This window comes from Panthera pardus, unplaced genomic scaffold (genome assembly GCF_024362965.1).
Source record: "Panthera pardus isolate Hobbes unplaced genomic scaffold, ASM2436296v1 HiC_scaffold_21, whole genome shotgun sequence".
Taxonomy (NCBI): Eukaryota; Metazoa; Chordata; class Mammalia; order Carnivora; family Felidae; genus Panthera; species Panthera pardus.
This window is the reverse complement of record NW_026526777.1, coordinates 8,196,920-8,219,529: the sequence shown is the minus strand read 5'-3', so window position 1 is coordinate 8,219,529 and position 22,610 is coordinate 8,196,920. Positions and strand designations below refer to the sequence as shown.

Below are 22,610 nucleotides of genomic sequence, written 5' to 3'. Positions count from 1 at the left end.
CGTCTATACCTGCACTTTTTTTTTCTCTGGAAATCACTCTGCCAAGTTCTGAGAAGTGACACCTCTCAGATACACATGGAGCCATAGATTCAACCAGAGAATTCTCCCCATGAGAGACGACCAACCACCCGTTACATAATTACGGACTGGTAGATAACGCTCCTATGGCCTGAAAGGGTTAACACAGTGACATCCTATGAAATGGGACAGGATATGGGTCCCGACATAATTTATTACAGAAAACACAGCATCTTTTATTTATACAGCCCAGGGAACTCAAAGCACTTTGCAAACAACTCATTAATCCTTCCCTTATTTTTTTTATCAGTTACTGTGTCCCTTACAGCTGGCCACACCACCTCAGGTAAGGGACAGGGGTGGAGCCAGAATTATCATATTCCTCTCACCCAGGGACAAATGGCAGTGCAGATGGACCGGGTGGCTCTCAGGGTCACGCGAAAGTGAAGAAGAGCAGTCTTTGGGAGCTGGATCTAGGACACGACCTCGGTCATGTGGTGTTGTGTGTATATATATATATATATATATATATATTTGTATACACACACACACATATATAAAATGAGTTGTTTTAATATATGAAAAGGGAAAGGAATGAAGTCTATTTGGATTCACCTCCCCAAGTTCAAAACATAACAGCCTCCATCTAAAAGGGGTTTAAAACCAAAATTAAGGCTAAGTTTTCCTAAGGCATGAGTGGAAACCGTGTCTCCAAAGAAGCTGGGGTTATGCTTTAAATTAAACTGAAAATGCTCTCCTATTTAAATATGTTCAGTATTTAAGTGTTGGTTTGTTTGCTTGTTTGGGGGTATTTCTGTAATTGTGCCAACAACAACAACCAAAAGTTCATGGGCGTCAGTAGAAGGCAGGGGAGAGCATGTGAGCTGCCTTGCACCAGCAGAAAGCTCAAAGCACAGCCAGGCACTACGCCCCCTCCCAGCACCACCCAACTGGGAACCCACAGCCTCACTCACCCCCCCAGCTCCTGACAGCCACGTCCCTGGGTCTGTGAACCCTCTTCCAAACCCTCTCTCAGTTCCCTTAACTTACATCTGCTCCCCAATCCTCACAGGCGCCCTGACTGTCAGAAGCGACCCCAAACTTCCAAAACATTCGTGCGGACAGGTCTGCCCCCCATGTGCTTTGCACCCCTCCTTCGTACCTCTCCAATGCCAGAATTTATCAACTCTACTTCTCAGAATGGATCGCACTAAAGTGACTGGAGAGAAGGGATACTTCCCATCAGTCAGTGTTGCACGTCTATATACAACTTACGACCAGATTATGATGAACCGTGTATTGTCGAATCACATTACTTCTGCCCAGCTCACTGCTGGACCTGGATGGGAGTGTTCAAGCAAAGCTGGTTTGTAACTTCCCTTCCCTCGCACCCCCCCTCCCCCACTTTTCCCTCTCAGCCCCTTCCACAAAACAAAAAAAAAAAAAAGACAGAAAAAAAAGAAAAGAAAAGACCTAACGCTTGAACTTTGTGATCAGCAAGAAAAAGTTTTTTGCATTTGCCCGCTATGGGTGAACTTCCATGAAGTCACTCCTGCCACCACGACCCCAAAAGGAATCTGAGCAGAGGCAGCTCTAAATTGTCTAAAGTTATTTCACTCCTGCTCGGCTCAAGGCCTCATACCATCAGAATTATTCCCCTGCTGGATACAGTGTCGCTGCATCCTGCCCCTCTCCTACTTATACAAACACACACACGCACGCGCGCGCGCACGCACGCACACACACACACACACACACACACACACACACACACACAACTATTCTCTAATGCTCTAAATAAGAGAAGACTGCCAGTCCCATAATATAACTGCTGTATTAGAAAGAAGCGGCAGGCAAGAATAAGGGAGCGTGTCAAAAGTGAAATACAGTAGTAGACTTAAACACACACACACACACACACACACAGATCTATGATGGGGGTGTTAATTGAACACAGAGAAAAAAGAAAAGAGAGAACAAAAGGTTGGTAAGGAAGCAAAAAAAAAAAAGAAAAGAAAAAAGAAAAAAAAAGCCTAATTTTTTTAACCTCCTTCAGTGATTTGATTTAACTTCAGCGCAGATAATTCACAGAGGAAAATCGGCTGGAAATGCCATATATAGCCATTATGTTCTAAAATTAAAAACTATTCACAACAATTACCGCTCTTCATTGCTATCTATAAATATTCTCCCTAGTAAATGGCACCCAGTATTTTTGGGGTGTTTTCCTAATTTTTCAACCTGCGTGAATTTTGACACTAAAGTAAAAAAAAAAAAATCAGAAGACATTTGATATTATATGCAAGATCTTTTTAAGAAACACAGTGTGTTTGACTTTTTTTTCTCCTGTTCCATCGCATCACCCCCCACCCCACCCCTACATATACGCCTAGGTAAAAGCCAGCCTTTTGCTACTATGTCAGAAGACAAGGAATATTTCCTTAAACACAAAAGAAAATAAGATATTAAATGGCCCAAAAGTCGATTATTAAATCCCTCTGATCCCAGAAGGAGACAGCAGATAAAAGCCACTTGTGAGACACACATTGCTATGGGTCTCGACACGGGTTTCCTTGCTGTTGTTTTTGAGATTTGCCGCCCGGAGCGTTCTGCAGACCTTCTTTTTTCTTAGCATTTATTTTTAAAAAGCAAAAGGGTATCAAAATAAAAACTCACCCACACTCTGAAGCAAGAAGACACATGGTGTGTTTTTTTTTTTTTTTTAATATCCTCACAGTAATTTCTGACTTAAATACCCATCAATCAACTGTAATTTAGACGGTGCTGCCTACTTCGGGTGCTGTGCGCATGTTTCTCTCGAGTTGCAAAAGGTGGGGAAGACAATCTTCCCCACTCAGTTCTGAGCTTTCGCACTGAAATCGTGAGCAAAAACAAAAACAAAGTAAAAGCAGTAAATGAAAGCCATTACCGCTGCTCCCCTCGGCGTCCAGTCTTCCTCCTAAAGGCCTAGGTGAGCCGAACGTGGGAACTTCGCGAGCGAATAAACAAGCAAGCCCACCCTGAGCCCAGTAACCTCTGCAGTGCTTGGGACGGAAGCTCAAAAATGCTCATTCGAGGCCAGGGGGCTGGGAAGAAACAATAGGGAAAGTCCCATAACAATGAAGGAATGCATAGGAACTGACCCTCCAACAGATCTGCCTACCAGCCCTGGATCCAGAGGGAGGGAAGAAAAAAAAAAAACAAAAAACCAAACTCCTGCAACTTTACACACTTTACCAGACGCATCGGCCGCATGGGAGATACACTGGCACAGAGACGGGGATTTGGGCAAATCCTGAGCGCCGGGGGAATCACGCTTCAGAGTCAAAGGCTTCTGTTCCACACACCAGTTGTCTATCTCCCCACCTTTAACACAGAACACTCAGCATTCCAGGAGATGTTTCTTCCTTCCCCTCACTCCTTCTAACATACAAGTTGCAGAGAAACAAGGAGGAAAGCTTTTTTTTTTCCCTTTCTTTTTTTTTTTTTTAAAACTTTCACCCATGGGTGCCCTCTCAATCCCAACCTCTATCACGCGTGTGTGCGTGTGCACATGTATCTTTCCCCTTTAACACAGGGGCAGGGATCCTTATCTTCTCAATCTACAGTACTTCATAAACTATTTTTTAAATATATTATTCTAAAGACAACACACCGAAACTGAACTTAGATTTTTAAAAATCTCCAAACACCAATTCATCAATTGACAGGAAATTTTAAAAGCGAAATATACATCCAACGATAGATTACACCTTTCAAGCGTTATTTTTGACCGATACCCCTGCTTCCTATCACCATAGTTTAGCCAATATGAATAAGGAACAAACTCTTTAACCCACACCAGAACCGGATCTCTATTCACACCCATCCACTTTGATCTACTGCCTTGGTAGGTTTTAATTAGAAGGCTAGAATTAAACACTTTGACCACAATATACATTCAAGTGCCCCGATGGGCTTCCTTTCCATAAATATCTGATAAAGTGTCTTCCAAAATTGAGTCGCTTTAGCCTGGATTATCAAATATGCCTTTATGTCTTGATTCTGTATTTGATGAATCAAGACGGGCAGGAAAGCGTACTAGGTTAGAAGCAGATTTCAACAAACCAAAAATTCAAAGTAAATAAGCATTGGAGATCAAAAAAGAAAATGAGAAGGAAGAAAAAAGGAGAGGAAAAAAATCTATATACATACACTCAGGTTTCCTGCCCTGGCTAATAGGGAAAAAAAAGCTAAAAAGTGTGACAAACTGGAAGGGCTCTTTGATATTTGTATGCACAATTCATAAATCTCTTAAGAGGTGTTTCACAGCCAAAATAATGTAATTATCAGCTTTGCAGTAAGGTTAGGTTTTGGCAAGGCAACCTGAAAGTCTTGAAGGTCTGAACATTACTGCTCAGGTGCTTTGTCTGGCATGTTGTGCACAACACAAATAACATTCAACAAAGGAGCTGCTTACTAATTTCACATAGATTTCAAGACCCAAGTAATTACATATTCGATCAACGGTCACATCTTGAAACTATTTATTCTTTTAAAAGAGAAACACAGAGAGCTTTCAAAAAGAAAGCCACCCTGGGTGCCCTCCCCCCCACCCCTCTTTTTTATGTGTAACTATCAATGTATATCAACCGGGCATGCAATCATATTTATTGTCACTTTCATTCATGTCATGCCCTTGCTTATATGGTTTAGATATGAATTATTGACTGTTACACTCCTTGTTGTAAAAAATAAATAAATAAATAGGAAGGCAGGTACTTTGCACTGCTCTGAAGCAAGCAAGTCAGAGGCCAGCAGAAGCTCCCGCTTTATATAACCACCCCTCGTTCCTCATCATTATGCTCTAGTTTCAGATTGCCTTCTCAACTCTCTCTTTTTACAAGGGAGAGATTCAGCCACTTTGGAAAATTAAGGATTAAGATAAACAAACAAGAGGATGTTGCTAAATGTCCTTCCCAGAGCATCTGTTGTTTAAGAACACCTCTGATTGATGACTGCTATTTTTTAATTGTTGCTTTAAAATTTAAATGCCCTCCTGGGATGTGTTATAAGTGTGTTAGTCCATGAGAGGAGGTCTAGAAAGTAGAAAAGCAACAGAATGAGTGATCTCATGGCATTATATTCTCCTAAACCCAACGCTTCCCCCTGCTATGAAATCACAGGGCACTCAAATACCGATAACCTGACGTTGTATAGCGCTTTCCACAAAGGTATTTGACAACCACCACTGCTGAGAAACCTCTAGCCTGCTCCTTTGTACCATTACAAGAAAAAAAGGAAAGGAAACTTTAAACAGCTTAGCCCCCATGCCCAACTCCAAAAACACTAGGGTTTTAAATATGGGCCAAAATACATTCCTTCAGGAAACAGACTTTTACTTTCATATTTTTCCCCCAAAGGCACATCATTCTATCAATTTCCCTTCAGAACCTCTATTCTAGCCCCAGTTTCAAAGAGGCTGGTAACAGAGTTAAGGAAAATAAACCAGTAATGCTTGGTAATAACTGTCAAGGAAACTTGGTGCTTTCTTTCCCAGGAAGCAGGGCTACTAGGACTCCCTATTGGAATACGCGATCCATCTTGAGAGTACTTTTATTCTGAAATTTTAATATTTAAATAATGGGTTTGTGATTGCTGGCTAAGTGAGTCAACTGGCCAAAGAAAACGCTTAAATGTTGAAATCTCATTCCTACCTGTTTTTTCTTTGATTTCACACAACACATTAAACAAGGCAGGCTTCATTCTGTGGCAGTTTAAAGCATGTTTTCTGCAAGAAAGAAACAACATAATGGCTTAGGTGGACTTTCAGAATCAAACTGCTGATAATGCACAGGGGGAAAAATCTGAACATTTAGCCAAAATTATATACCACGCATAACTCTGTGGCATGCTTCGATTGTTTTATGACTTAATATACAGAGTCCCGCCATAGAAAAGGAAATAATGTTAATTAGCTGAGAGAGAGTAGGGATTTAACTACAGAACAGAACTAACCTAAATTATGCCCATTTAGGCAGAGTTAGTTGTTTTTTTTTTAATAGTTTAATCAAAGTGGAATTCTTAAACCAATAATCCTATATCCAGGGCAATGAATACGGCAAAGCTAAACGCATAGGATAACAGTTTTCTATAATCTATGCAACCACCACAGCCTAGGAGCTGTCTGCCTCTTAGTCTGTGTGTGTGTTTTCAAATTTAATTCATCCATGTGTTCGAATTCATTCCGCAGATGCCCCTGTATTCTCATAAACACAAGATGCTTGAAAGGTCTTCTGAGTAGAACTGTCAATTTATAAAATTTCAGTCCCCAAGTTAAAGAGTATGGAAATGCATTGCCAGGGGGCAAACATACCCATATGGGGAATAAATTCATTTCTCTGTGTTCACATTATGCCTCTTGTGCACACGCCGCTTATTTGCAGGTGTTGAAATTCAATTATTTACAATTAGGACCTTGCACCCATTGGGGAAAAAATAAATACAATTCTGCCTTTTAGATTAGTGATTTACCTGGTTCTGGTGTGCGTGTGTATTCTGAATGCACTTGAGGAACAAAACAATACCTTTCCCTTTATTTTACTATGGAAGCACTTAGCAGAAGGATATTGTTTTGGAAACAAAATACTGATCGTATCAGCTATCAGTTAAAGGAATTCTGTTTACAAACTGAAATTAATGTGTAAAGACAAATGGAAGCCCCTGGCACCCCAGACACATGCAATTCTTTTTTAATTCTTGCGAAAGTTAAAAAAAAAATGGACACACATCCTCATGAAGAGCAGTAACCAGAAGCAGGCTCTCTATACTGTGAGTAGAGTTACATTGTTTGAACAAAAAGAAAGCTCAATGGTGCCTGAGTTCTCATGGGGGGGGGGGGGGGTGAGAAAAAAAGGTACAAAATACTTTATTGTATCAAAGACCTCTTTGAGGGCCTTTTAAAATAGTTTTCATTAATTGCATTCTTACATATAGGCCCAAATGGAAAAACAAACCAACAAGACTAATAACAACAAAAGCCCCAGACGGCTTTCCAGAAATACTACATTTCCACAGCACATCAATGGGGTTACAGACAGAGAACAGATTTCCCCATCCCAAAATGTGGGTCTAATCTCTCTCAGCATCGAGGCCACTATCAGGGGAGACCCGCCAAGCCTCGGCTGTCCTCAGCTGTACAAAAAGGGAGTACTGATCGTCCGTGAGGAAAGTGGGAAGTCTCCAGCCTTCCCGGCCCCTTGCCACTTCACAAACTTGTTATTAAACCAGTTTATTGGTATGTCTGAGTTTCTTCTTCTGCAACAATGTAATGGAGAAATCTGTTCCAATTCAAAAAGAGATTGCCAGTGGGAAAAATCTTCCACTTTGCCATAATTATTAGCTTCTCTAAAGATAATACAATTGGAAGAGAGCACCGATTAATTTTTGAAAACTTTCCCCCATTTAAAAAAAAATTAAGCACAGTTCCTGGCTTCGAACATTTCTAAGTTTTCCACACTCAGTACTTCTGAGTTTACATGTTGCATGTGCCTGCAGCTAAAATAAGGGTGTAATTCATAACATCCACGCTTTTAACCGCTTCGGCTCATTTTCTCAACTCAAATTCCTTATTCCCATAAGACGAAAATACATATAATGTCTTTTCCACATAACTGAGTCATTTGGGGTATAGGAATTGTGTACATATTTAAAAAAAAAACAACAACTACTTCTGAGATTTCACAAAGCAGGGTAATTAACAGTAAAGACATATGTGGTCATTAGATTTTTTAAATTCTTCTTTTCGAGATCGGCCTTGGGCAAGCTGTTTCTGGGTTGCCATTGACTCTACATTTTGTTTTGGAAGAGAATTTACTGTAAAATCCTGGAGTGTTGAACTGTCTACCTGGCAATGGATTAACTTGAGAAGCTACACAGCTTCTTTATTGTGTTTCCTTAATAAAGACCTTCCTGTCCTACAGTACTGAAAATACATGAAATTCACACATGCCTTCATTTCTATTTCTGTGCATTCTAAGTGGTCCTGAAAAAAGCATGGGAAAAAGATCATGCTTGATTTTTGTCCCCCCACCCCCTTTTTTAAAGGACCATACATTCTGTGCCACAGAGCGTTGGTAAAGTGACTCAAATTAAGAGACAATAAAGTTAAACTGAATATCTGAGTCTCCTGAAACTAACCAATATGCCTCAAAGCAAAATCATGTTTTCCTTCTTTCCATTAGCTTTTTCTGAAACAGAATCAAATGAATGCAAAATATTTTTTGGATAGTTGACAAGTACTGACAAAGAATTAATCTGTTTTTTTTTTTTAATTTTATTTTAAGGGAGCAGAAAGAAGGAAAAGCTCAAAATTAATTTTGGAGGGGCACATCAAGAAAGAAAAGCCAAAGTCTCTGAATTAGGTGAGGAGTCACTAAATTTGCAAATAAAGTGTTATTGGGGCATTTTATTTTGTAATGTTACGGAGTCCCTCAACAAGAAGGCATGGAATGCTGTCCAAAACTTGTCAATTCTGCTCTCTCTGATACTTTTTTAAAGCAGTAAAAAGTGCCGAGGGCCGCTTTTGGATCCGTTGGCAGTATTTTCGGCGTGCCTGAGTGTTTGTGTGGACATATATGAATATCTCTATATTCACACACACACGCAAACACACATACATACACACACACACACACACACACACACACACACACACACACAGAGCCACATCTCGGCATGGGCGATTACACTTTCGATAACAACGCTCCTTCCAATTTTACTCCTCCGCCATGTAGTTGCTCGTCAAAATGGGAAAAGAAATAACATTTAAAAAGAAAGCGCTGTGCTGATTCGGTTCCCATTGTTTCCCCCTGCGAGAGGGAGAAAAACAAAAAACCCCAAGAAAGGAAAAGAAAACCTCCATCTCACCTGGCCTGCGCCTCATCCAAACTCTGGTCTGTGATGGTCATAATTTGCTGTAAAATGTCTCCAATGTCCTGCTTCCTCCCGCCCTCCCCCTCGGTCCCTCCGGCCCCATCCTGCAAGTGCTGGGACAGGCCGGGGTGTCCGGCCATCCCGACCCCAGCATGGGAATGCATCAGCCTGGGCTGCTCGTCCATCTCCAAAGGCAACAGCAGCCCCCGGCTCTTCCTCTTCTGCTCCTCGGCTCGGCTCCTGGGCAGCACCAAGGCTTTTTATCCTTCAAGCTGGCTTCAGATCCTTTTCAGGATAAACAGGGAAGGGGGGAAAAAAGAAGACCAGAAGAAAAAAAAAAAAAAAAAATCCCTTTGCCTCTTTTAGAGGCTGGTGGGAGGATGGGGAGTGGGGAGGGGGAGGGGGGCGTGAAGGGGTTGCGGGGTGAGGGTGGGGATAAGGGCTGGTGGGGAAGGGTGTTGACTCCAAAAAAGCAAGAAAAATAAACCACCTTCCCACTTGACGAAAAGAAATCAGAGCTGGCTTTTGGTTTTTCAGTCCGGTCTCCTTTGCAAGGCAGAAATGGGCTCCCGGCGCTTAAATCTGTGGCTTAATCCTTTTGCAAATATGCATTGATCGGGAGAAAGGAGAGGAAGGCAGGGGGATTGCAATGCAAACTTTCCCCCCCACCCCCCGCTGCCCCCCACCCCCACTCCGGGCCAGAGTGATCTCAAAGGGGGTGGGCTGTTGCAAAAGCCAGATCTCCCCCGGCCGCGGCGGCAGGCAGAGCACAGGCTCTCTCCTCCTCCGTGTCTCTGCAAACTCCGGCAGCCCCGTCAGCCTCCTGCTTTTGTTTAGCTCAGGCTCAGGACTCCAGAAACACACACAGAAAAACCACAGCCTGCGAGGAGGAGGAGGAGGAGAAGGAGGAGGAGGAGGACGAGAAGGAGGAGAGGGGAGGGGGCGGGGAAGCCGGGAGGCGGGGGAGAGAAGGAGGGAGGAGGACGCGCAGGCCCCGCCCCCCCGCCCTGATTGGCCGTCGGCGGGAAGACGGGCCCTCCTCCCCCTGCTCGCCTCCCCGCACCTCCCCTCGGCCTCCTTCGGCTCCTCCTCGCCCGGCGCCCTGTCAATCAGAGTTCAGAGGTGGGCCGGGAAGGAGGCCGGGCTAGTGCCAAGTCTCCGGTCCTTAAAGGTGCCGTGGTACCCGAGCCCCAGCCCGGTTACTGCCCAGTTCTGTCGCCAGCCTCGCTTTAGCTGCCGTCCTTGAGGAAAACGTGGACCCGCTTCAATGCAAACGTGTAATGTTGACAGGAGAGAGCACAGACGGTGTGAGTCTACCCCCCACCCCTGTTTTCTTCTGCTGTACCGTTGCAATTGAAAACCGGATCCTTGTAAAGCCTTAGACCTCAGGGAAACGGTGGCGAGCAAAAGTTTGTCAGCCCGAAGTAGTTATGAAACACAGCTGAGCTGCAAACGTAACTAACAATGACCTCTAATAAGCGGCGAATGTAATCATAGATTTTCTTAAAGATCACAGTAGAGTTCAAAGGAATGCTGAGCTGTGTGGCATTTGTGTTGCATGAAAACTGCATTATGAACTGTGAAACAAAATAATGTTGAAGGAAAAAAAAAAGATTAATAAATAAGTCCACCAAATGAATCCAATTCAACATATCTCTCCCTTCCCCCTGGGGGAAATTAGTTATTTGGCTTAAATACTTAATAAAGAAATGCATTATCACAGTCTGCTTCTAGTTTTTAATATAGTCTAATAAGCATTATTAACTGGAATAAGAAACGAGCTGACATTTATTGAATGCCTACTATGCACCAAGTAATTTGCATGACTTATTTTATTTAATCCCCAAGACATCTCTGAGTTATGGATTATGATTTTCACTTTGCAAAAAGGGAACTCAGAAAGATTAAATAACTTGTCCAAGGGTCCCATAGTTATTAAGTGTCAAAGACGGAATTCGAACCAAAGTGTGGGTCTCTCCAAAAACCTGGTGTTTCAGCTCTGCGACGTGCCTGGATCTAACAGAAAAGTTTGAATCGTGTAAAAATTAGCCACGTGTTCATTGCCTGTGTTGTTTGCAAAGAGCCTGAGAGTGCTTAAAAAGATGATACATATTTGAACAAGATGACTCAAATTGAAAATGGGTAGGAAAGAATGAAAAAAAGGTTTTAATAGAATCGCCCCCGGGGGTGGGGCTGGGGCACTAGTAAGAAACTCACAGCTGAAGTCCAGGACTATAGCTCCAGGTAGATCACAGATTTGCCTCCCATCTTTTCACCAGGCCAGGTGAGAGGAGAAATCTGACTGGCTACGCAATCACCATGGCCAAAAGAGAAAAGGGCAGATAAATGACTTAGGAAGAGCCCAGAACGTATTGGAATATAAACTGTTCTCTGTAGCCCGCCCTCTTCCCGGATGGCAACCCAGCCAACGGAAATGGGTTGAACCATTGCAAACCTCAGTGTACCCGATCTGCAAGATGGGAGGAAGCCCTGTCAGGTGGTTTGGGATCCTCACATAAAACGTGATTCTTTATGTCACTCCAACCTCCTTCCCAATCATTATCAAAAACAAGTTTGGCAACATAAGGAGCCCTTATGAAAGGATTTCAAAGCAGTTTTTAACAAGCTACTTGGCGCTTATTGGCATGAGGGCATGCACTAGGGAGTATTAATTGTAATTATGATGCAATTACTTAATAACAACTGTTTTATTCACATACTTGTGAACTAGTTTTTTAAATCACCACTAATAAAAAGTTGAGCACAAAACGATATCCTCAAATTGTATGTCAATCACAGGGGGTAGCCCTCACAATAATGAAATTATCTCACCTTCGGTAATAGAAAGAAGTCAACCCAGAGCCTATATAAAATCAGTATGGGAGCAAGTAATTTTAACGGAGAATCTAATAAAAGTTCTCCAGGCAACGTATTGGAAAAGGAACCATCAATACCAGAAGGTCATTGTCATCTAGGAACATTCTTTTTGGGGGTGATGAAAATGTCCTAAAATTATATGTAGTGTGATGGTTGCTCAATTCTGTGACTACACTAAAAAGCAGAATCTTTTTGTAGAGAAAATTGTACATTTTGTAAGTGTGAATTTTATGGTAATGTGAATTATATCTCAATAAAGCTGTTTTCTTTTAATAAGAAAATAGGGAAATAAGAAATGTCCACACCAATAGCATTAATGACAGTTAATATTTAGCGAGTGCTTAGGGCACCTGGCTGGCTCAGTCGGAGGAGCATGGGACTCTTGATCTCGGAATCGTGGGTTCAAGCCCCATGTTGGGTATAGGGATTACTTAAAAATAAAGTCTTAAAAAAAAATTACCCAGGGGAGCCTCTGTGGGTCAGTCGGTTGAGCATCCGACTTCGGCTCAGGTCAGGTCATGATCTCACAGTTCATGAGCTCGAGCCCCACATCGGGCTGGCTGCTATCTCGGCGTGGAGCCTGCTTCAGATCCTCTGTTCCCCTCTGTCTGCCCCTCCTCTGCTTGCTCTCTCTCTCTCAAAAATAATAAATAAACATTTTTTTAAAATGTATTGAGGGAGAGAACAAAAAATAGTAATCGAGTGCTTTAGGATGATTAGGTATTACAGCTGATCCTTGAACAACACGAGTTTGAACTGAACAGGTGGCTTTTCTTAATAAACACAGTAAAGTACTGTAAATGTATTTTCGCTTCCTTATGATTTTCTTAATACCATTTTCTTTTCTCTAGCTTCCTTTATTGTAAGAATATGTATGTGACACATATGAGAATACATACATCATACAAAATACGTGTTAATCAACTCATGTTATCCGTAAGGCTTCTGGTCGACGGTAAACTATTAGTGGGGCTCCTGGCTGGCTTAGTCGGTGGAACGTATGACTCTTGATCTTGGGGTTGTGAGTTCGAGCCCCACGTTGGGTGTGGAGATTACTTAAAAAAATCTTTGAAAAAAACAGTAGGCTATTAGTAGTTAAGTTTTGGGGGAGTCAAAAGTTATAAATAGATTTTCAACTGCACAGGGCATTGGTACCCCTAACACCCATGTTGTTCAAGAGCCAACTGTGTATTCATGGGCTGCCTGGATAGCTCGGTGGGTTGAGCGTCTGACTCTGGCTCAGGTCATGATCTCACGGTTTGTGGGTTCAAGCCCCGCATAAGGCTCTGTGCTGACGGCTCAGAGCCTGGAGCCTGCATCTAATTCTGTCTCCCTCTCTCTCTGTCACTCATGCCCTGTCTCTCTCTTTCTCAAAAATAAATAAACATTAAAAAATTTTTTTTAATTAAAAAAAGAGTCAACTGTATATTCAACATGCAGTGTTCATTTAATCACTACAGCTGTCTCATGTCAATACTTATGCTTTTCATTATTACTCTGTAGGGTTGCCAAAATATATTTCAATATATATAAACTATAGCTGAGATAGCATGTCCTCGAAGCCCTGTGAGAGATGATAAACAGGGAAGCCCAATTACAGTGATTACAAGTAAGCTTTGGGGCGCCTGGGGGGCTCCGTCGGTTGAGCGTCCGACTTCGGCTAAGGTCGTGATCTCACGGTTTGTGAGTTCGAGCCCCGCGTCGGGCTCTGTGCTGACAGCTCGGAGCCTGGAGCCTGGAGACAAGGATTCTGTGTCTCCTTCACTCTCTGCTCCTCCCCCGCTCATGCTCTGTCTCTCTCTCTCCTTCAAAAATAAATAAAAACATTAAAAGTAAGCTTTGAGTGATTAGTAAAAGCATAGATATTGAGGTCAGACAGCTGTGGTGATTAAAATAATAAAGCACCTTGAACATACAGTTGACCTTGAACACTTGGCTGGATGAGGGGCGCCTGCTCCCCATGCACTCAAAACAACTCATGTTACTATTGACTCCCTCCAAACTTGACTACGCACAGCCTACTGTTGTCCAACACCAAATTTGGGGAGAAGAGAACATGAAATAAGGAAGAGGGATTAGGAGAGTGGCAGTGGAAAGGGAAAGGAGAGGCAATTATGAGGAACATGTTCAAGGTAGAGCCAATGGAACTTGGTAACTGATTTTGTGTGGGTTGAGGGGAGGATAAAAAAAAAAAATGTGTTCCAGCTGATGTGAGCAGAATGAAGTGGCATTAACAGAATAATAATTATAACCGTAGATACAATTTGTTGAGTGCTGATTGTGCTTCGGGCCCTGTGTGTCCATTGCCACTTAATTTTAGCGACGTGACACTTAATTTTAACAACTTTGGGAGATTACCATCTCCATTCTGCAGATGAAGAAACCAAGGTTCCTGGGAGTCGAATTACATCACCAAGTATGGATTTGAGAGCTGTCTTATTTTAAACGCATCATGGAGAATAAAGGAAGTTAAGAGGAGACGCGGCCACAGGTGAGATAGAATGACCATTGGAATCGCCTGTTTGCACTAAGGAACTTCTAGTAGGTTCCGAGGAGAAATTGACATCCCTTGGGCATCGGGACAAGGGATGGAGAATGCTTTGTGTACCTTCCATATCTCAGTGGGCCTCTAGTTGTAGTAGATGTTTAACAAATATGTGTGGAAAGAATGAATGATGCCTGGCAATCATGCTGTGTTTCTTCAGACCAGTAACTGAAGTCCACCGAATCATGTTTCAAAGACATGAGCCGTTATCACATTTCGCCACTTACCCCTGTAGTTCTCAGCCTGGTATCGTTCTAACGTTTACAAAGTCATCTCACCATGTTTACCTCTGTGTCAAGGTTTAGTTTACTCTGAGGATTCTCTCTCCAACTTCGTTAGAAACCCACTGGTACGTATTCTCATCTTCATTAAGGGACAAAGCAGGGTGCAAGGAGCCCAGCGCGTTCCCTGGCAAATAAAATGGAAAGAGATGGGCGCCCGGCATGGCCCCAGAAATAAATCCACGACCACGCAGTCTTCTGTCATCTAAGCAGACACTCATCTGTGTATCTCTGTGATTATAGTTGAATTGGCCTCTAGGCTTCTGTAACTTTTCAGCTTATGTGGGAACAGAAATTGTCCTCTGCCCAAGAGGGTCGGAACCAGAGATCACAACCCCAGGTAGCACCTCAGGCAGTCGATGGCCCCGATTCCTCTGACCAAGGATTCTTGCCTTTCTTTTCCAGCTCTACTCTTACCCCCTCATTCCTTGCTTTCCTTCAACTTTTCCAGCCCCTTCTCCTACTCCATTCCTCCTGCTCTGCCTCTCCTTCTGTCCACCCTCTTCCGTCCTACTCCCAGAGATCCTTCCCTCCCCCACTCGTCCTGTTTCCTTGCCTCACCGGGCAGGCCCTGAGGCAGTGCTGGGACCACCACCACGGAGCCCTGACGTCATAGGTCAGAACACGGAGAGCCCAGAGCAGGGGTTCTTGACCGATGATCCATAAATGAGCTCCAGGAGTCCTGCGAACCCTTGGAAATTATGTACAAAAGTTGGCCGTAGGCACTACCTGCCGTTATTTTTGGAGCAGGGTCTGTGACGTTTATCAGAGTCTCAAGGGATTTCAAAACCCAGAAAAGGTAACATCAAGTAGGCTTGGATTATCAAGAAAAGTAAAAAGTAAGCATCTTTTTTTTTTTTTCACTTTGCTTTAAAGTAAACCTTACCAGTTGGTCTGGAGAAACCAGGTGGCTCTTAGCAGATGAGATTTTCTAGGAATATCTGCCTATATTTCCTGAATGGAGCGAGCTACCAGAATGTCAACAGCGCATTAGGACAGACTATTGAATGATGGTCAATCTAATTTCAATACCAGGGCTAAAGAGCTGCAGATACCGACCCTTGAAAGCAAAGCAAAAGGGAGGGGCGGGAATCTGTCACGGAACATTGACATTGTTGCCTTGTTCAAGGCACTGGGAATATATTGGTAATAAGACGAACTGGATTCCCTGAATTCATTGAATTCTAGTGTAAGAAGCAAATAAATATATGAGCTCAGAGACTCGTAAATGCTATGAATGAAAGAAAGCAGGGTAACGTAACATGGTACTGGGGAGGCAACATCAAACAGGGTGGTCAGAGAAGAGCTTTCTCAGAAGCCGACATTGGGGTTAATCTTGAGTGGTGACAAGCCAGAGATGGGTAGGTCCTGGGAAAGAGCAATTGGGCGGGTGGGGTAGGAAGCGGGAAACAACAAATGCAAAGGGCTTGAGCTTGGATGTGAACTGGAAGCAAAGAAAACCAGAGACACTGGAGCATAGTAAGCAAGAGAAGAAAAGGATACAATGATGACATCAGAGTGGGGAACAGAGACCAGATAATGTACAGAATTTCAGGCCAAGGTAAGGACTTGGGATTTTATACAAACCCACGTTTGAAATCCACCGGAGCATACTAAGCAGGGGAGCGAAGATAAACATTTATTTAACAAAGATTTGTTTGACAACCTACTGTATACGAGTCATTTCCTAGTCATGAGGGTCTATGCCAGGCCCGGCCTCTGCTCTCATGGAACTTACATTTGAGTGAAACAAATTAAATGAACCCAGCAACAGGCAAACACCAGGGAATGATAAATTTTATAAAGAAGATGAAGTCAAAAAGTGCGGCGGAAAGTGACCTGCGAGCTACTATAGACTGAGTGCAGGAGAAATGGCCAACACAGTGGCCCCCACTGAGAAACAAATGTGCTAGAATGTTTGAGGTAAGAACCAAAGACAGAGGGGCAAGATGGGGAGAGTGGTTCAAAACTGAGGGCAAAGAAGAAATAAAAAGGTAGGTAAGGTTTAGATTAAGAAAATGAAAAGGCATTGGAGGGTTTTCAACACGATGTCTTCATCTGTTTGAGCTGCTATAGCAAAACACCATAAGTGGGGTGGCTTCTAAGAAATAGAAATTTCTCTCTCCCAGTCCTGGAGCTGAAAGTTCAAGACCAAGGCACCGGCGGTGTCCATGTCTGGTAAGCGCTTGCTTCCTGGTTTATAGGCGGCTGTCCTCTCATTGTTCTTCCCATGGCGGAAGGGGTGAGGGGGCTCCATGGGGTCTTTTGTGAGACCACACATCTCATTCATGACAGTTTCACACTCATCACCTAAGCATCTCCCAAGGCCCCACATTCAAATACTATCACGTTGAGCATTAGGTTTAATGTCTGAACTTTGGAGGGACACAAACATTCAGTATTAACACTGGAGAACAACGTCCACTGACTTTTACTCTAAAAGTATAATGGGCTTCAATGCAGCGAATGGATTGCTAGGGTGGAGATGGGGTTGAAAGGAAGCTGTTTAAGAAAGTACAGCGGTAACTTAGGCCCCAAATGACGGTACCTTGGACAAGTACCGTCGTACTAGACAAGGTCAAAAGGATTAGATTTGGGATCTTTCTTTTGTAGGTAAAGCCGACGGGACTCTCTAGAGGCTATGACGTAGAAGGAAGAGGAGGACAAGGAATTAAACTTCTGGATTTTGGTTTGACCAGTTAAATAAATGGTACACCACTTACTGTGGTGGAGAAGGTATCCACTACAAGGTAAATAGTTGCATTCCCACTTTACAGATGAGGAAACTAAGCTTCAACAAATATGATTCCAAAATCTATGCTTTATCCACCACAGTGTCTTTGCCAGGAGTGTGGATTATCCAGGTTTGATTAATGGACATAGGAAAAAGGATATATATGGCAAAACAGGCAAGTATCTTGACAGTGTACGTAAGGTGCGTGTGTGCATGCCTCTGTGTGTGTGTGCGTGTATGTGTGTGTTCTAGTAATCTTGCTGAGAGAAGTGTAGATCAGCTCTCTTATTTTTTATCCCTTCCTTTATCTTCCCCATCTCTGAAAGTGGAAAGATAGTGGAGAAATCAGAAGACTCCAGACTTGAGACCAGCCTGTGCTGCGGGTACCAGGATGAACTCTGACAAACTGAGGTCAGTATAACAAAAAATCATGACATAGCAACTCGAATAATCGTCACGCGTGGTCAGAGTGCAGAAAAGAGTTTCAGCTGCACAGATTGTGGAGACAGCCTTCCACCCCCCAGAGTCCCAGGCACAAATACAAGACAGGGTAGAGCCGAGGGCTTAGAGGTCAAACATACGCCTGCCCTGGAGCTCACCAGCTTTGTAACCTCAGCCAAGTAAGTCCACTTATCAAAAGCCTTATTTTCACAGCTTGTAAGGTTGAGGTCAGGTTAGAATTCGATGATGATGAATGTTAATTCATACTATTCCTCTTGGGTAGTTTCTTCTAGACTCATGTCATTTTCCTTCTGTCTGTCCCTGCCTTGGGGGCCGCTAATGACATCATGCTTTCCTCCATAATTCCTGAATCTCACAACCCTTCCGGAGAGTGACCTGCTTAAATATTTTCTCTTCTCCGTCCTCCAAATCAAACTTTCTTTTGCTTGAGACTATTCCCATTCACTTTTGACTAAAGCACTTTACTTTATAGTATCAATCAAATATAAGTGAAATCGCTTGACATAATTGTATAGCCCCCAAAAGGAAACTTTATTTTAGGGGATCTTCATTGTCAGTGTATCGATTATGTATTGTGTACCAAACCATCCCCAAATTAGTGGCTTCGAACCACAACCATTTCTTTTCTTTTCTTTTTTTTCCATTGCCATTTCTTCTTGTTCACAAATTTACAGATCAGCTGAGTCATACTTGGCTGAATTTAGTTGGACTTATTAAGACAGCTAGGAGGTTGGCTGGGTCCCAACCAGTCTAAGATGGCCCCACTATAATATCTGACAGTTGCCTAGCTATGGTCTGGGGTGACAACAGCAGTCAAGGCTTGCATTTCTTGTCACCCATCAATCTAGCTCAGACTCTCTCATGTGGTACAGATAGAGTTCCAAGAGGAGAGGTGAAAGTGCCCAGTGTCTTTTGAGACCTAAGCTTGGAACCAAGCACACATCTGCAGTATTCTATTAAACACAGCATATCCCGATGCCAGCCTAGATTCAAGGGTTGGGAAATTGCCACTGCCTACACCATTTCTTGATGGGAGTAGCTGCAAAATCACCTCACAAAGGGAGAGGTGAAAGATCGGGAATATTTTTGGAACAAAGCATTAGAGTGGAGCCTTGACCTGGGCCATCTTGATTGTCCTTACTAACCCTAAGTATCCTTCGCTCCTTCTCTTGTCAGTCAGTAGGTAAAATTTAGCCTATTTCTGATTGCCTCAGTAATACTAACCCGGGGCTATTCTCCTTCTTGAATCTAGCCTTTGTGGATCAACGTTGTCTAAGCCTAAGAACCCTAAGTGTTTCATTTCCCCTATGAAAGGGAGTTGGAGGAACAAGGGGAGGTAATAGAAAGGCACTTGCTGTTGGAAAGAAGCAGGTTAGACTCTTTTTTTAAAGACTTTATTTTAAAGTAATCTCTACACCCAATGTGGGGCCCAAACTCACAACCCTGAGATCAAGAGTCACATGCTATACCGACTGAGCCAGCTGGGCACCCCCAACCGGTTAGACCTTTATTCTCAGGTGACCCTCCTTTAGGATAGCCCAGCCTTCTTTTCCTCCATCTACATATGTTTGTACATCAAAAAGATCATTAGAAAACTGAGACCTATAAAAAATATATGTATTTTTCTTGTTATATTTATTTAGAAAAAAAATTTCTTACGTTATTTATTTTTGATAGAGAGAGACAGAACACAAGTGGGGGAGGGGCAGAGAGAGGAGACACAGAGTCGGAAGCAGGCTTCAGGCTCTGAGCTGTCATCACAGAGCCCCACGCGGAGCTCGAACCCACAAACCGCGAGATCATGACCTGAGCCGAAGTCGGACGCTTAACCGACTGAGCCACCCAGGCGCCCCTCTTGTTATATTTAAAAGGAAAACGTGGCTGGCAGGCTTAGCTAGTTGTAAGCACCCAACATACATTCTTCCTTACTCACAAATCACAATTATTTTGACAGCAATGTACCCAGTTAGATAACTTAATCTCCCAGGCTTCCTTGCATTTAGGCGTGGTTATGTGTCATAATTTTGGGCAATGCAATATAAGAAAACATGTCTTGGGTTGAACTTCTGGGAAAGCCTTTTTTTTTTTTTTTTTTTTTTTTTTTAGGGCTAAACATGGACAGATTTAGCATACTCATGCCTTTTGCCTTTCCCTTTCTCATTTATTGCCTGGGACGTAGATGTAATATCTAAAGGTAAAAGAGTAGTCTTTAGACAACGAGGATGAAAGGTGTTGCTGTGGATGGTTGAAGAGGACAGCAGAAATGGCCTGGATCTTTAATGATCGCCTTGAAAACCATCCTTGTCCTTGACTGCTTACCTCTGGATTTCTTTTTAGAGGAGGTAAAATAGTTTGCTGAAGTCATCGTAATTGGCTTACGAACACATGTACCAAACGCTGTCTTAACCGAGACAGCAACTAAATTTGGTCACAAAAGTATACACTGATCTTAACATTGTAAGTGACTTCAAGAAGAAATAAAGAAGCTATTTTGTCCCCCCAGAAAAGAGATCATGAAGGGTCTGTTGCTTCTCCTTGGTTGCTTCTCCTGGTTGGCACTGGGTGCGAACAAGAGGTGGGAATCATATAAAAGTAAGGAAAATCTTAGCTGTGTGGATGGGGAGGCGAGGTCAAGAGAAAGGAAGTAAGCCATTCTGTAGATATCCAACATGCCAAAACTTTCCTCCAAATGTCAAAGCAACGAGCCACCAGGCAGCTGGACTGAACTCATCCTTCTCTTGCACTTCCTCGTAATCTGTTTCTCATCTAAGGTAAGGGTATCACCACCCACCCATTCTCCTTGGTCAAAGAGCGCTATCTTCTTCAGCCCCGTGGGGACTTGATCACCAAATCCTCTAGAGTGTACCGCTTCAACTCAGACCCTTCTGTGTATATGAATGAAGGAGACAGATGTACAAAGATATTTAATTGCTGCTCAAGACATCTTTGTCTTCATGGACAACGTCATTAATTTCCCAGTCACCGGTTTGTCCCCATTCTTGTCTTCAGTCTCAAGTTCTGGCACAGTTGTATTCCTAGAAGCCAAAATGTATCTGTTTCTCCTTTGCTTTAAAATATCGAGGAGCTTTGGGACACCCGGGTGGCTCAGTTGGTTAAGTGGCCGACTTCGTCTCAGGTCGCGATCTCACAGTTTGTGAGTTCGAGCCCCGCATCTGGCTCTGTGCTGACAGCTTGAAGCCTGGAGCCTGCTTTGGATACTATGTCTCCTTCTCTCTCTGCCCCTCCCCCGCTCATGCTTGGTCTCTCTCTCTCTCAAAAGTAAAAAAACGTTTTTTTAAAGTTTTTTTTTAAAAAGTTAAAAAAATAAAATATTGAGGAGCTTTGAAAAAAAATATTTAAGACTTTTGTGTTTGGATGGTGTTCAAATTCCTCTGCATGACATATTAGGACTTTCAAAATCTACCCGCATGTTACATCTCTAGCCATATTTCCTATTATTGTCTCTGCACTGAATTCCAGGTGTACCATGAACTTTCATAATTCTATAAAGCAGTAGGTGCTCTACCAGAAGTACCTTTCTGTCTCCTTTCATCAGCTAAACCCAGCTCAAATTCCTTTCTGTCTTTCCCAGGAAAATTAATTATTAATTATTTTGGACCTCCTACATCCTGTTCACATAACTCTTGGTTTTGGGGTGTGTGAGTATGTGAGGGGAGCCGGTGCCCGAATGGCCAGCACATGGAAACATCTCAGTGTATCGGAGAAAAAGGAAAAGACGAAGAGTGTTTCCATTAGAGACTTTTTTTCTTTTCTTTTTGCTTACTTCTTCTAGTGAACGTGAAGTTGAATCTATGTCTTCATATACAAAGGGAAGTATTTTCAGAAAATTATTTTTGAGGAAAGCGGTAACTCATGTTTCAGAAAGTCAGACTGCAAAGACACCCAAGATCCCTTCTAGCGGAATTCTATGCCAAGATATATGTATATATATTTTTAATGCTCTATCAGAATATTTTAAAATGAAAAGTTTGTAGAATTCGGTTATGTAACTAAATGTCTGAAACCTTCCCTTTGCTTTGTACTTATATGTTGATAAAAGCCAATAGAAATCGATGAACTTTATATTTCTGAATTAGCTCTTTGGATTTCAACAAATTTCAAGGCAACATAAAGTAGTTCAGTGGACTAAGTAATGATGATAAAATGATAGACAATTTTGCGTTTCTCTTGATTGAATCACATTTTGTAAAGTCAATACCAAATATATAAGTTAATAGCAACTATCTTTCTTAAATCGGTATTAACTACCTACATTAGTTAGGAGTAAAGGATTGTTTTATATGACGCTTCCCTGAATTATGAGGTTACTGAAAGCAAGACATTACTTATCAAATAGGGCAGAGAATGGAGAGGGAAAATACTCATTCTGCCTCGATCTAGTCACTCTGTGTGGACAAATCGAGAGGGAAGTTGAAATGAGAGTCAAATACACACACACACACACACACACACACGCACGCACACACACACACGCTGCCTCCCAGGCTAAGGTGATACCTCCATCATCCTGTGCAAACAAGTAGAAGCTCGTGCTGTATAATGGAGGCTTATTTATGAACAGAAGAACTGAAATTTATCTCTCCTTTTCAGTATGAAACAAGACCCATCAAGCTGAATTCTCCGAGGTTACAAAAAGCAAACACTTCTGGATTTCCACTTCTGGCTACGGCAGACTAGTCGGTATTGGACAAGTGCTCCTGACAATAACAACTAAAAAGGGTTAAATTTTAAAAAGCTGTTTAAAGGCCTTTGAGAATTA

General features: G+C 42.5%; 1 protein-coding gene and 1 long non-coding RNA gene across 5 annotated transcripts in view; one reads left to right on the top strand and one right to left on the bottom strand.

Moving 5' to 3' along the window:
* Positions 1–9,854, bottom strand: part of PBX1 (PBX homeobox 1) — a 295,032-nt gene extending 285,178 nt beyond the window's left edge. The window contains 3 exon segments of the mRNA XM_019465723.2: positions 5,715–5,788; positions 8,926–9,216; positions 9,422–9,854. Coding sequence (XP_019321268.1) covers positions 5,715–5,788; positions 8,926–9,116 — 265 coding nt within the window. The 5' untranslated portion in view covers positions 9,117–9,216; positions 9,422–9,854.
* Positions 9,855–10,035: 181 nt separating this feature from the next.
* Positions 10,036–22,610, top strand: part of LOC109276639 (uncharacterized) — a 31,235-nt gene continuing 18,660 nt past the window's right edge. Inside the window, exons 1-3 of one of the 4 annotated variants that reach the window (XR_008424535.1) lie at positions 10,036–10,238; positions 14,183–14,349; positions 17,248–17,779. This is a non-coding gene — a long non-coding RNA (uncharacterized LOC109276639). Of the gene's footprint in view, positions 10,239–13,196; positions 14,350–15,476; positions 17,780–21,623; positions 21,905–22,610 lie in introns of those variants that run through there. The other 3 variants (XR_008424536.1, XR_002084772.2, XR_002084770.2) reach the window with 3 other exon arrangements.